At 37.2% G+C, this 14135-nt stretch overlaps 1 protein-coding gene across 10 annotated transcripts in view; it reads left to right on the forward strand.

Moving 5' to 3' along the window:
• Positions 1-14135, forward strand: part of CAPS2 (calcyphosine 2) — a 115992-nt gene that overhangs the window by 74918 nt on the left and 26939 nt on the right. For 9 of the 10 annotated variants that reach the window (XM_053894612.1, XM_053894613.1, XM_019455134.2 and 6 more), the window contains 5 exons: positions 2715-2782; positions 6537-6656; positions 11474-11548; positions 12689-12784; positions 12873-12966. In XM_053894612.1, coding sequence (XP_053750587.1) covers positions 2715-2782; positions 6537-6656; positions 11474-11548; positions 12689-12784; positions 12873-12966 — 453 coding nt within the window. Of the gene's footprint in view, positions 1-1328; positions 1403-2714; positions 2783-6536; positions 6657-11473; positions 11549-12688; positions 12785-12872; positions 12967-14135 lie in introns of all 10 variants that reach the window. The other variant, XM_053894614.1, reaches the window with a different exon arrangement.

Raw genomic sequence — 14135 nt, forward strand, 5'->3', positions numbered from 1 at the left:
TTAAGGAAAAGGGCAGGAATCAAGTAATTTTTTTTTTTAAGGAAAAGGGAAGCAAAGCTCTAGATTCTCAATATTAACTCTAAATTACATCTTTTATAAAATCAATTGGATTGTTGGATGAGGATCGCTTAGGGCAGATCTGATACAAATAGATAATGACACTTCTATAGTGTCCTGGGGTAATCAGACCAAGCTGCTTGAAGTTGGAGTCCACTGGCCAGCCCAGACACCCCCAGGTGATTAATATCTTAGACATATTAGTAATGAATTGATGAAATACCAGTGTGTGGTGGTTCCAAAGTTGGGAAAATTCTGGCTTAAATAACCTAAATATAATAAAACATTACAGTTTTAGCCAGTTACATTATCATTATCATTGACGGAAGTCAATATCTATTTTATTGGAATTACAATCATCCAGAATGAGTATGTTCTGAATTGACAACAATGTGTAATCAGTCTCCGGACTATGTACTGATTTTCTGTGGATGACCAAGTTACTACCTTGCTGTAGTTCTTTTACTAAAACAACATAAACATTATTTTATATGCCTATTATTATTGAGATATTTATGTTTAATAGAATAAGGAATCTTACCAGGATTATCCTAAAATTAAAAAAAGCTACTTTATAAGACAAAACAGTATCCCAGATGAGGCTTACTTTGATATGTTCCTGAAGTTACACTTGAAATGAGTATTACTGATACTTAAGGCCTATTGAGTGTTCTTGATTTCATCCAAAGCCCTCTGGGTGTTATTGGATTTCTTTTACTCACAATCATTTTAATTCACTAAATTCAGCATCACGTACATTTTACTTCATTGTGATAGCAGGCATTTATCATCCCCCCCACACCCGCCCAAGGAAATATTTGTGTGAGTACACTTTGAATGTGTTTGAAATTAGTACTGATTTATTTTTAATTTTTTTAAATGTTTATTTATTTTTGAGACAAAGGGAGACAGAGCGCGCGTGGAGGAGGGGCAGAGAGAGAGGGAGACACAGAATCTGAAACAGGCTCCAGGCTCTAAACTGGATGGGCTCAGAGCCCGATGTGGGGCTTGAACCCACGAACCGTGAGATCACGAACTGAGCCGAAGTCGGATACTTAACTGACTGAGCCACCCAGGCGCCCCAATACTGATTTATTTTTAAAATGTAGGTGGAAACATTTTAATTTTTAACCACTTAATTCAACAACAGAAGCAGTGAGCCTGTGTGGTTTTTATATCCATCTCTTTTAGTTTGCTAGTCAGTTTTCAACATTATCAGATCCTTTGAATCAGTGTGGCTTCTGCTTCTGATCTGCTTTTTGTTTACACAGACCTCTAAATCAGTGTGCCTGAGGGTGATTCTAACCTTTCCTACAATAAGCCTCCATAAATGTCAACACTCAAGGTGGGCTTTCTGCATGGGCTTTCTACTCATTAATCTCACCTCTTTTGCTTGCTTCTGAGTTTTACACCTCTGTTCTGGCTGACCTTTTCTGTATATAATTTCATGTTTCAGTCAGTGTTCACTTTCTTCCCCCTTAGACATAAAACATGCTTTGCTGTACCTGTAAGTTACCACAAGTTTTCTAACTTTTTAATTGCTGTTTGACACTGATTACTAAACAAGTCATTATAAATTGTCATGAGCTTAGATAACACCAGATGCAGTCATGTTAAATGACATGAACTTTATATGGGGCGTATTTGGATGTGTAAACTGTATCTTAAGTTCTACCAAACCAAAAAAAAAAAAAAAAAAAAAAAAAAAAGATGAAATTCAACTATAGACTAATATTTAAATAGTTGTGCCCAAATTCCCAGTTTTCTTAGTAGTTTCTATGATATGCCTTTAGTCATCCTTATTTGAATTTTGCCTTAGTTTCAAATGGAGCATTCTCCCTAAGGTTACAAAGCCTTTATCTAAGGAATGTTATTGTACTTGATTCCATTTACTAGAGTGATCAAGGGAGATGACAGTAATTTACAGTGTAAAAATAGAACAAGCTTTATTTTGACTCCTTAATTTTTTCAACTTCTTTTATTTACTCTTGAAAAGAAACATTTTAGTGAATATAGTCACATTATAATCTAATTGGAATTGAATGATTACTAATCTTTCAATTTCATATAACCTAAAATATAGTAAAAATATTTTCAAATGAGTTGGAAGAGCAAAAAATAGTGTGAAGATAGTTTAATCAAACCAGCAATTGAGTAATGGATTATATGCATAGAAAATATTATTATCCTTTTAATGATGGAAGGCTTTTTAAAAATATTTATTTTTAGATTTTTGATATAAAGTTGAATGATTCCAATTCAGTTTTAGCTTCATATCTACTACTTACAGTTTTAGAACAAACTCTTTTTGTGTCAGGGTTGGTATTCTTGGAGCAGGTTAAAGTGCCTTTTACAGGGCATCTGTCAAGGATAGGGATATAATAATGTCCTCCTCCTTTATTCTAGCTCCATGAAATTCAGAGGCTGTGCATGGAAAACTCTGATGATTTCTACAGAAATTTAAGTGTATCACTTTTTAGGAAATAAATGGTATTTTTAGATTAAATCATTAGGATTCTTTTATTAGTGATGGATATAGTAATCTATATTTAAGAAGGAATTTGGAAATTTAACATATATTTTGGATTCTTGTCTTAACTATAGTATTGTTCTATTTTATGGACAATGAAATTAAAAAAAAAAATTTCTCTTCTTAGGAAATTGTGGCTGCAGAGAAGAAGAAACAGACTGTTGCAGAGCAAGTGATGATAGACCACTTATCTAGGTGGGTGAGAGTTAGTAATGAGTAATATAAATCCATTCAGAAAGTTTTCATTAATTTTTTTTATTGTTAGTCAATCAGCAAGTGGCTATCTCAGAGGCTCTCAAACTTTCTCTGTTCACTGTACTCATAGTGTTTTAGTGATTTTGTTTTTCATAGCATTCCTAAGTCAGTAGAAATACCCAACAGTTCTATTTTTAAGTATTTTTATCTAAATAACTTAAGTATTTACTTCATTACAACTTAATGGCCATTTGAAAAAATAATACACATAAATTGAAAGAAAAATATTTTTATTTCATTCTCAAAAAGCCTCAATTACTTGTTTGCACCTTTTGGGACACTGCCCAATCCCTCAAACCGTAGAAATGTGTATGTTACTGTCACCTTCACTTTTGACTGCACATGGCACTTACTATTTATCACAGCAACTGTAGAAGACCCTGCTTTGCAACGTTTTGACATCATTGTAACATCATCTCTTGTTCAAACTGTGAATTACCTTGAGCTAGTAGTTCAGGTAGCATCCAACAAATATCAAGTATCACTGTTTCCCTCAAAAATTAAAAATATCTCACGTAGTCCCTATGAATTTTCTGTGGCACCCTAGAGTGACTTGGTGCACAGTTTGGAAACTGTGGGACTGTTAGAAATTTTAAACTTAATCTCCAGTTTCATAACTCTTAGAAAACTGTGTAAAGGTTAAATACCTGCTGTTTCAAATTGCAGGATAATACATAAATATGGCAGGATTTCAGAAAAGGCAGAATAATCTAGGATGCCTTCAAGAAAGAACTAAGACTTTTGGTTAGCTTAAAAAAATGTTTTTTTATGTTTATTTATTTTTGAGAGAGAGAGAGAGAGAGAGAGAGACTTATGATTAGCTTTGAAAAAAAGTATCGCTTGTATAGATGGCAGAGAGAAAGGTATTTTTACGTGCATGTTTTTCAGTAACTTGTTTTGAAATAATTATTCTTTTTTAAATGTTTTTTTTTTTTAACGTTTATTTGTTTTTGGGACAGAGAGAGACAGAGCATGAACGGGGGAGGGGCAGAGAGAGAGGGAGATACAGAATCGGAAGCAGGCTCCAGGCTCTGGGCCATCAACCCAGAGCCCGACGCGGGGCTCGAACTCACGGACCGCGAGATCGTGACCTGAGCTGAAGTCGGCCGCTCAACCGACTGAGCCACCCAGGCGCCCCTATTAATTATTCTTATAGGCTTCAATGCACCTCCTTCACTTATCTCTTGAACTCACTTTGTCAGTGTTTTCACCCTCACTGTGCCACCACATCTCCTCATAAGATAACGAGTGGCATCCATGTTGTTCCACTAATGGCGATCTCTCGGTTCTCCTTTATTTGACCCAGCAACGTCTTTCTCCACTGGAAACTTTCTCCTTTTTTGAAATACGTTTCTCTTTCCCATTTGGCTTCCTACACACGACACTTGGCTAGTTTTCCTCCTCCCTTCTGCTCCTTCTCAGTCTTTTCCCCTGGTTCCTTTTCATCACCCCTGCCTTTATATGTGGGAGTACACTGGGCTCCATTCTTGGACTTTTTCTACATGTAGTTCCCAAGTGATCTCATCCAGTATCATGCCTTTAAAAACCGTTTATACGCTGATGCTTCCCTAATCTAAGGCTCCAGTGGAACATTTGCCAGTCTGGGTTCCGGGAAGTTCTTTTCCTTCCCTTTCCCCATGACCAAATCCTCTTTAATTTTCCTCCAAGGCAGCTCCATTCTTCAGGTTATTTAGACCTAAAATCTTGGTGATGCTTTTGATGCCTCTCTTTTTCTCAAATCCTATACTCAGTTTGTCAGCAATCACTCACACTTCCACCCTCACAATAAATTTACTCCTTCTTCTGCCATCATCCCTGCTCACACTGTCATCTTCTTTCTCCTGGATTATTTTAGTCACTTTCTAACTACACTCATCGTGTCTCCATTTGCCCCTTGTTGGTCTATTCTTAATCCAGGAGCCAGAGTAAGTCTATTAAAAAGCAAGCCAGATCAAACCTTCCAGTAATTTTCCACATCAGAGTAATATCTATGTATTGATTACATATCAACACAAAACCTAGTAGCTTGAAACAATAATTAATGTTTGTTTATCTATTTATTTATTTATTTATTGAGAGTGCAAGCAAGTGGGGGAAGGGCAGAGAGAGAGGAGACAGAGGATCCGAAGGGGTCTCTGCCTGACAGCGGAGAGCCTGAAGGGAGGCTCCAACTCACGAACTGTGAGATCATGACCTAAGCCCAAGTCGGACGCTTAACTGACTAAGCCACCCAGGCGCCCCCTAAGACAATAATTAATTAGAGCTCATGTATCTTCAGATTTACTGTCCAAGCTAGGCTTGGCCAAGTGGTTCTTACTTTTTACTTACTTTGGCCAGTTACATATGAATAAAAACATTGGTCTCAGTTCAGAGCTTAGGACTTAGGAAGCCTTATGTGTTCCCACTTGGCCTTTTTGTGCTTTCACTATATTTATGAGAACACAGCTTGGCCCACCCACTGGTCTTAAGAAGAACGTGACTCTGCAAATGCACCTGGGCCACTTAGCCAAGATTATCCTAGACAAGCAAATCCACAAACAACCCACACTTACATAAGTTAGTTTAGTTGAGATCAGCAGAGCCATCCAGCTCTATATAATGGCCAAAGCAAGTCAAATGGCTAAGCCCAAAGCTAAAGGGGAAGAAAGTACAGTACACCTATAATGAGGCCATGGCAAGGATATGGATCAGGTGTGCTAAAAAATTGTCAATAATCTAGTTTACCCAAGCCCTACATGATCTGCCCATCATTAGACCTTGGATCACTTTTCCTGCTTCTCTCCCTCTCTTATCTATTCTGTTCCAGCCACTCAGCTTCCTCCCTGTTCTCAAACATACCATAAGGTTCACTCCTGTCTTAGGTACCTTGCATTTATCTTCCCTTCTGCTTGGAATGCTTTTCCCCCAGAAATCCATATTGTTGCTTACTTACTCTGCTTCACATCTTTATTCAGAAGTCATCAACACAATGTCTATTTGTTGAAAGAATAATAAGAGAGAGACATGGGGGCGCCTATGTGGTTCAGTAGGTTAAGCATCTTTTTTTTTAAGGTTTATTTTATTTGTTTTTGAGAGAGCATGAATAGGGAGGGACAGAGAGAGGGGGGGACAGAGGATCTGAAGTGGGATCCATTCTGACAGCAGTAAGCCCAATGTGGGACTTGAACTCATAAACCACGAGATCACGACCTGAGTTGAAGCCATATGTTGGGCCACCCAGGCACCCCAAGCATCTGACTCTTGATTTCAGCTCAGGTCATAATCTCATGGTTTGTGGGCTTGACGCCCAAGTTGGGCTCTGTGCTGGCAGCACAGAACCTGCTTGAGATTCTCTGTCTCCCTCTCTCTCTGCTCCTCCTCCTGCTTGTGCGTTCTCTCTCTCTCTCTCTCTCTTTCTCTCTCTCTCAAAATAAATAAATAAACATTAAAAAAATTAAAGAGAGACACGAAGCTCTGAGTTTTCTCAAAAATTTCAGTGTATTTTTAGATAATATTTATGGAAAAAGATTGATAGGAGTGATTGTTTTTTATGGCTAGTAGTTTTTAATTATTAAATTTATTCATTCAGTATCTGGCAAATATATAATTGTAAGTTTGCATTGGTAGTTGAGCTTTTCTAGCTGCTTACACATATGTGAATGCTAGAGTCATGCGTTATCACACTGAATTGTCAGACTTTGTATTTTCTGTGTAGGGCTGTGATCAGTGATCCAGAACAAAACTTAACCTCCGAGAGACAAGAAAGCATTCATATCGTTCCAGATTCAAAGATGGCACCTCTTCGATTTAGGAAAAGAACGCTACATGAAACTAAGTAAGAAGACTTCACTGATATTGAATGAGGATATAGTATGTTATAAATGAATTTTTAAAAATATACTTTTGTGTCTAACTGAAAAGACCTTTTTATTGGCTTATTTTTGCTTTTTTCTATATAAAAGGAAGTGGAATTTTTGGAGTTCAGATCTCGGTTCTGCCAATTTAGGGTATTGGGGTATACTTTGCCCTCTAGGGTTTTTATTAGTAACTTAGGAATGACAGCTACAACCTTAGGAGATAATATATGTGACAATATACAATATAGTAACTGAGACATTTGTATGTGCTGAATCTCATTGATATAATGTATTCAAAGTTAGTATTATTTAAATGTTTATTATTATTATTATTATTATTATTATTATTATTATTATTGCCATTTTTCTTTTTACGTTGTAGCTTATGAAATCTTTGGGCTTTCACAGTTTTGGGGTGCAGTCCACTTAAATTTGTCAACAACTTCACTGGCAGGTGATGGCTCGCTTCAGCATCAATAGACACAAAATCCACTAGTTTCTGCAGCAATGCTTTCATATTTTCAGACTGCTGGACATGCCAAGAAGTACTTCTTTAGAACTGTTCTCTTTTGTTTCATTCTTATTTTCTGGAAGGGTGTTTCCATACCTTAAATACTCAGAGGTATTGTGTGTTAATTGCCTATGGCTGCCGTGACAGATTACCACACACAGTATTTTAAAGCAACACAAATTCATCCTCTTACAGTTCTGGAGGTCAGAAGCCTAAAAGCAAGGTGTTGACGGGGCTGCATTCCTTCTGGAGGCTTCAGGGGAGAATCCATTTCCTTGTCTCTCTCAGCTTCTAGAGGCTGCCTTTATTCCTTGGCTAATGGCCCCTTCCTCCATGCTCAAAGCCAGCAATGGCTGCTCGTCTTTCTTGTTTTTTATCACTCTGACACTGCTCTTCTGTAGTCACAGTATCCCTCTGCTTTCCTCTCATGAAGACACTTGTGATTGCATTGAATCCAGCTGGGTAATTTCAGATAATCTCCTCATCTCAGTGTCTGGAGTCACACATGCAAAGTCCCTTTTATCATATCATGTAATTGTAACATATTTACATGTTCTGAGGTACAGGGTGTGAACAACTCTGGAGGGTCATTATTCAGCTAACACATCTAAACTTCTCTTTGTGTTTTTAGAGTTTATTTATTTATTTTGGTGGGGGGGGAGGCACAAGTGGCGGGGTGGAGGAGGGGAGAGAATTCCAAGCAGGCTCCACACTGTGGGACAGAGCCCGACTCCAGGCTTGAACCCACAAACTGTGAGATCATGAGCTAAGCTGAAATCAAGGGTCGGATGCTTAACCAACTGAGCCACCCAGGTGCCCCTAAATGTTTCTTTTTCTGAAGTAAACTTTTATTGAAATAAAGTATATGTCCACAAAATGTACACAGTTTAAGTGTACAGCAAAGGAATTTCCACAAAGTGAACAATACTCAGGTCCCAAGTTCCTACATCAAGAAATAGAACATTACGAACATCCCAGAAACTCCCCTTGCCTGCCTATCCCCTTCCCCTACCATAACAGGGTAACTTCTCTGTCCTGATATCATAGATGGTAACTGCCTTATTATAAACTTACTGAAGTCACAAAATTTAGACACTATGTATCTGGCTTCTTTTTGCTCAACATGTTTATGAGTCAACATGTTATGAGTTGTTATTTGTTTTTGTCTTTTATTCTCACTGTACAGTATTTCATTGTATATAAATGTGCCACAGTTTATTTACTCACGATGTTGATGGACATTTGGCTGTTTCAGAGTGATGCTTCCATGAACTTTGGTGTATTCCTTTTGGTGAACATACGCCCTCGTTTCTGCTCAGTACATACTTAGAAGTGGAATTGCTGGACCATTTAGTATGCATTTGTTCAGCTCTAAAAAATAACGCCAAATAGTTTTTCAGAGTGGTGGCTGCAGTTAGCACTCCCACCTGTAGCAGTAAGAGGATTCTAGTTCACCACATCTTTGCTGGTGTTCAGTATTGTCAATGTCTTTCATCTTAGTTCTTATGGGTGTGTTATCAGTATCCCCTTATATGAAACATATCCTCTTACATGAATCTTCCCTTCGAGTCTGTTGGGTTATCTTCTTTGCATTGTTCTGTGGAACTTAATTTACATATTCTTGGTACAAGTCCTTTTTCAGTTATATTTGTTGGACAGATCTTTTCTTCCTCTATGGTCACCTTTTCATTTTCTTGATCAACTCTTTTGCTGAATAGGAGTTTACTAATTTTGATGTAGACCAGTTTGCCGATCTTTCCACTTATTGTTAGTGCCCTATGTATCTTTAGGAAATCTCTACCTATCACAAACTCATTGTCCCTCTAACTCATAATGCTGCTTATGTCCTAATATATCAAATTATTGTAAATGCATGGTTGGTGTCTAAGCTTTTCCTTTAGTCTCATTTCCCTATTGTGTATTTCTGCACCAATATCATCCTGTCTTAATTGGTATTGCTTTCTTTTAGAGTAATTAGAAAAAAACCTTCAATATTGGCTTGATATACTATGCCCTTTCCTCTTCTATATAAATTTTATTTTACTTATTTTTTAATTTAGTTTGTTAATGTTTATTATTGAAGAGAGAAACAGAGAAAGAGCATGAACAGGTGAGGGACAGAGAGAGGGAGACACAGAATCTGAAGCAGGCTCCAGGCTCCGAGCTGTCAGCACAGAGCCTGACTTGACTTGGGGCTTGACCTCATGAACCATGAGATCGTGACCTGAGCCAAAGTCGGATGCTTACCCAACTGAGCCACCCAGGTACCCCTTGTCAATATAAATTTTAGATTGAGCCTCCTTCAGTGAAAAATACTATAGTGGTATTAGTTAGAATTACTGAATTCATGGATTTCGTCCTCCCGCATTCATTCTTCCTGGAGAAGGAGAAGAGGATTTTGCTTCAGAGTTGGAAGTGGGAATAGCAGGTATAGGGCAGCCCTTCCTCTTCTCTTTTCCTTGGGAGCCAGCTGCCTGCAGAAGCTGCTCAAGGTGTTACGTTTCGCAGGGTCCCTACCCACTGGGAATGAGTGGGTTAGTCATATAATATAGTTAGTAATATAATTAGTAATATAGTTAGTAATATAGTATATAGTATATAGTAATAGTATATAGTAATATAGTATATAGTTAGTAATATAATAAAATACATATTTTAATCTTCATCTGCCTGATTCTTATTTGTATTGGTTAAGAATTGGGTAGAAGTGTTTGGTACTACTTATTGGATACTTAAAACCTTAGCATAGAACTTTCCATTTATAATGTAAATGTTTTATTCTTTTATCTTTTCACGGAGACTCTAGACTCTAAGCTGCTGTTACTTCAACCTATCACTGTTAAATTGAATTCTGTTCATCTTTGAGAAGCAATCTAATATAATGGTTATGAGCAAGGTTGGGCTCTGTCATGCAGTAATTATATGACTCTGTAATATTTATTTGTAAGATGGGATAATAGTACTTCATGAAGTTATTGCAAGCATTGAATGGACCAATGCACATTTAAGTGATTTTAATAGTGACTGATGTCTAGGAAGTTCTCAATGAATAGTAGCTGTTATTGCTGTTTTTTTCTCAGCATTTAGAATTTTTTTAGGCATGTAGTGAGCATTCAATATGCACATTAATACTAATGGATTAAGTTGAATCGAGATGACCAATTTTTCATGGCTCCATCCTGTGTTCACAGACTCCTTTGGTCCATAGGCTCTTGTGTGTATCCTGTTTACCTTTCATAGAGACTTAGATTTTATTGAAGTATTACTTTTCCAGATCCCAATGACTCATATACTCACTTACTATTTACATTATTGCAGTTTCATTACACCTGCAGTTTCATTGGAGTGCCAAAAAATTATTTAGGAAGGAGAGTAAAGACACATGACCAATTTTTCAGATTTCTTAATATAAAGGAGATTACTAGTAACAGGGTTCCAAAGTGTGGATATTTGGGTTTTATTTCATATTATTAAACAAAATTTGAGGACTAGCAATCTTCGTTGAGGTCATTTTGTGCTTCATGAAGGCCATAAGATTAAATAAGCAGCCTGGGGTCTTACAGCTAGACCTCTCGCAAGGCTGGAGCCTCTTCCAGCATCCTTTTCCATTATTCTGTTATGTTGGTAAGGAATGTTTTCAGCTGCCTGTGACTGAAAACTTGACGGATGGTGACTTAAACAAGTCAGGATTTATTTTTCTTACATAACCAGTTGCCTGGAGGTAGTGGTTGGTTTTAGGCCAGTGGCTCAGTGATGACGCAGCTCTGGGCTGGCTTTCTGGAGATCTTATTGGCCTTTCTGACATGCTTGCCTGATGGCTGGCATCTTTTCCCTGCCACATTCACAGGCAGGAACTGTTCCCATGCCACACTCTGTCACCAGGGTAAAAGAAAGTCTTTCCTGGAAGTTATTGGCAGGACTTTGTCCCTTAGTCACCTCTAATGGAAAAAAACTAAAAAAGCAAATTATATGGTTGGAGGGAGGCATAGAACAGGGTTAGAAATGGCTGCAGGTAAGACCAGTTACAAATGTGCTGTTTACTTGTGTAGCACTTTGATACTATACATTCAAATAGAAGTCATTCATGTGTTATACACTGCATCTCAGGGTTATTTCCTCCGAGTCGGCTTCAGTGAGCACTCAAAACGCGGGGGGGTTATAACTTCCATCTTCATTCTGTGCGTTTCAAAATATCAACGTTACTTTTTTTTGTACTTCATCATTTACATCAAGTGTAGTGTAAGTAACTTTAAAATAATTATTGACCAGTGTATTTCTTAACAGGATAAGAACCCATTCTACATTAACTGAAAACATGCTTTCCCACAAAGTACAGTTTGATGGTAGGATCATATCAAGGTAATTGTGATTTTATTAAACTTCTAATTCTATAATTGTAAAAAATAGTCTCTTCAAATAGAAATAAGAATAATGAGATTAGTTAGTTTTGTCACATTTAAATAAAAAATGTGAATGTAGAATGAACATTTTAGGTAATATATATTAGTATGTTGCAAAAATTATAGGAACTAGGAACCTACAAATAAGACATTTTAATTAGAAGTTATTTAAAAAGTGATTTTAAAATGTCTTTCGAAAAGAAACTTAGAAGTGAATTTTTTGATAATATATACTACTAGTAGAAAATAGTAGACCATTTAAAAATTAACCTTTATGTAAGCTGCTTTATTTGATTTTCCTTTCATGGTTTAAATCACTAGTAGATTATTGATAGATACAGGAAAGTGAGAAGAAAGATGATTCTCACATATGTTATCTCTGTCTTATAAACTTCCAATCATACAAAATGCTGATGTTCTTTGTGTATATTAAAGGTGAAGTGTGTTTTTAAAAGTTATCATGTTTGTTTAGTGATTTTAAACTTTCTTTTTTCGTTAAAATTTTTTTTCTAATGTTTATTTTTGGGAGAGAGACAAAGACAGAGACAGAGATAGAGACAGAGCATGAGCAAGGAAGGGAGGGCAGAGAGAGAGAGAGAGAGAGAGAGAGAGAGACAGAATCCGAAGCAGGCTCCAGACTCTGAGCTGTAAGCACAGAGCCCCAGGTGGGGCTCAAACTCACAAACCGTGAGATCGTGACCTGAGCCAAAGTTGGATGCTTAACTGACTGAGCCACCCAGGAGCCCCTTAAACTTTCTATTAATGGCAAAGATGAAAATGTCTATCCTTGAGTGGCTTCTTGCAAGGTCAACATTTAAAAAAATTTTTTCACTTTATCTTAAAATTCTATGTCAAAATAGTAAATTGTAATATATCTATATTCATATCAGTGTAAGGTAAAGCTTTTTCTCCATCCAAATCTTACTTAAACTGACACTTCAGCAAGCCAGGTCGTTTCCCCTGTAGCTGTCCATAATGCTTGCTCATTGGCACACACTCAAGAGAGTAATGCTATTCTTTGACATACACAATTCTGGTTTATTATTTAATTTGAAAATTAACCTATTTGAAAATCTTTAATATTATTCTATTTTTCTAGAAATGGACGTGATGCTTGCAGAGAGCTGATTGGGTTCTTTTTTACTCATGACCAGTCCCTAACAATTTATGAATATCGGCAATTTGGGAAAAATAGGTATGCCATAAAACATTGTTACAACTCTCAAGATGATGACTTCTGAGAGAATCTGACTAACTTTACACTTTTGTCATTTAACTTCTAGAACAAATGTGCTTCCTTTTATTCAAAAAAACATTTATAGTCATCAGTGTGGACGAAGAAAAGGAAAACAATACCAACTTGGTGATTTTTATATTGTAAGTTAAGTATGTATGTATGCCAGTGTTTTAATACCAGATGTTGAATTTTGTAGGATCCTGTGGGGGTGGAGGAACAGGGTTTCTAGTTTTCAATTTATTACCTCTACTCTTTACAGGGCAGGGGCATTTGTGTGAGTGGCTAACGGTTGCTCTTTCCCCAGGAGGTTCTGCCTCTCAGGTCCAGATCCCGGTGGCCTGAATGTAAGCATAGCATTTATTCCCCATAACACTCTACCGTTCCCCACAAATCTGAGATATAAGTTTGGGAGAGCTTGTCTCTTGGTACTTTTAAGGCCTTCAAGGCTGTGCCACTAGGTATGTGGCTACTTCAGTAGTACCAGGAGTAATGCTTCTCATAATTGCAGGCTTATCTCCTGAAGATGCATGTTTTTCTCCGTATAGAGGGATACTTGGCCTCTGGAGCTGTCATATATCTGATAGTTAGCTTATCCTCCTTGTGATTTCACACAACTACTGACTTATGGTGTATAACAAGGATTCCCTAGAATGGGTTGGTCTTCGGTAATATTACAATTTGTACAGTGCTCTTAAATTTTGTTTTGTATTTATTTTTGTTTTTAAAGTAAGCTCTACGCTCAACGTGGGGCTTGAACTCATGACCCTGAGATCAAGAGTCACATGCTCTGTGGACTGAGACCACCAGGAGCCCCTAGTGCTCTTCAATTTTAAATTACTATGTTTATATTATCTCAAATGTAACACTATCCACAGTGACCATCCAGGTAACACATATATACTCATAGGATAAACATTGGAGATAGAACAGTGAATAAGTTAAGTCAGTTTCCTACTTTCATGGAGCTTACACTCTAATGGGAAATACAGTCAAAAAGGAGAGCTGGATAGGAGGGGCAATGATTCAGTTTTGTTGGGTCAAAAGAGGCTTCCTGGAAAAAGCGCCATCCAACATTGACCTAGAAAAGGAATTAGCTAGGCTGGGATAAGTAGATAGGAGAGGAAAGGCTTCCAGGTGGAGGAGACAGCTCGTGCAAAGAACAAAAGCATGAAAGAACATGGCTTATTTGGAGAACCGGAAGTAGTTAGCTGGCTGAACTTTAGTTCAAGTTAAGAGTTGGCAAGAGAGGAGTCAGAGCTTATTAACAGTAGACTTATATTAAAGAGTTATCTAAAATGTATTGGGGAGT

Source organism: Panthera pardus, unplaced genomic scaffold (genome assembly GCF_024362965.1).
Source record: "Panthera pardus isolate Hobbes unplaced genomic scaffold, ASM2436296v1 HiC_scaffold_6, whole genome shotgun sequence".
Lineage (NCBI taxonomy): Eukaryota > Metazoa > Chordata > Mammalia > Carnivora > Felidae > Panthera > Panthera pardus.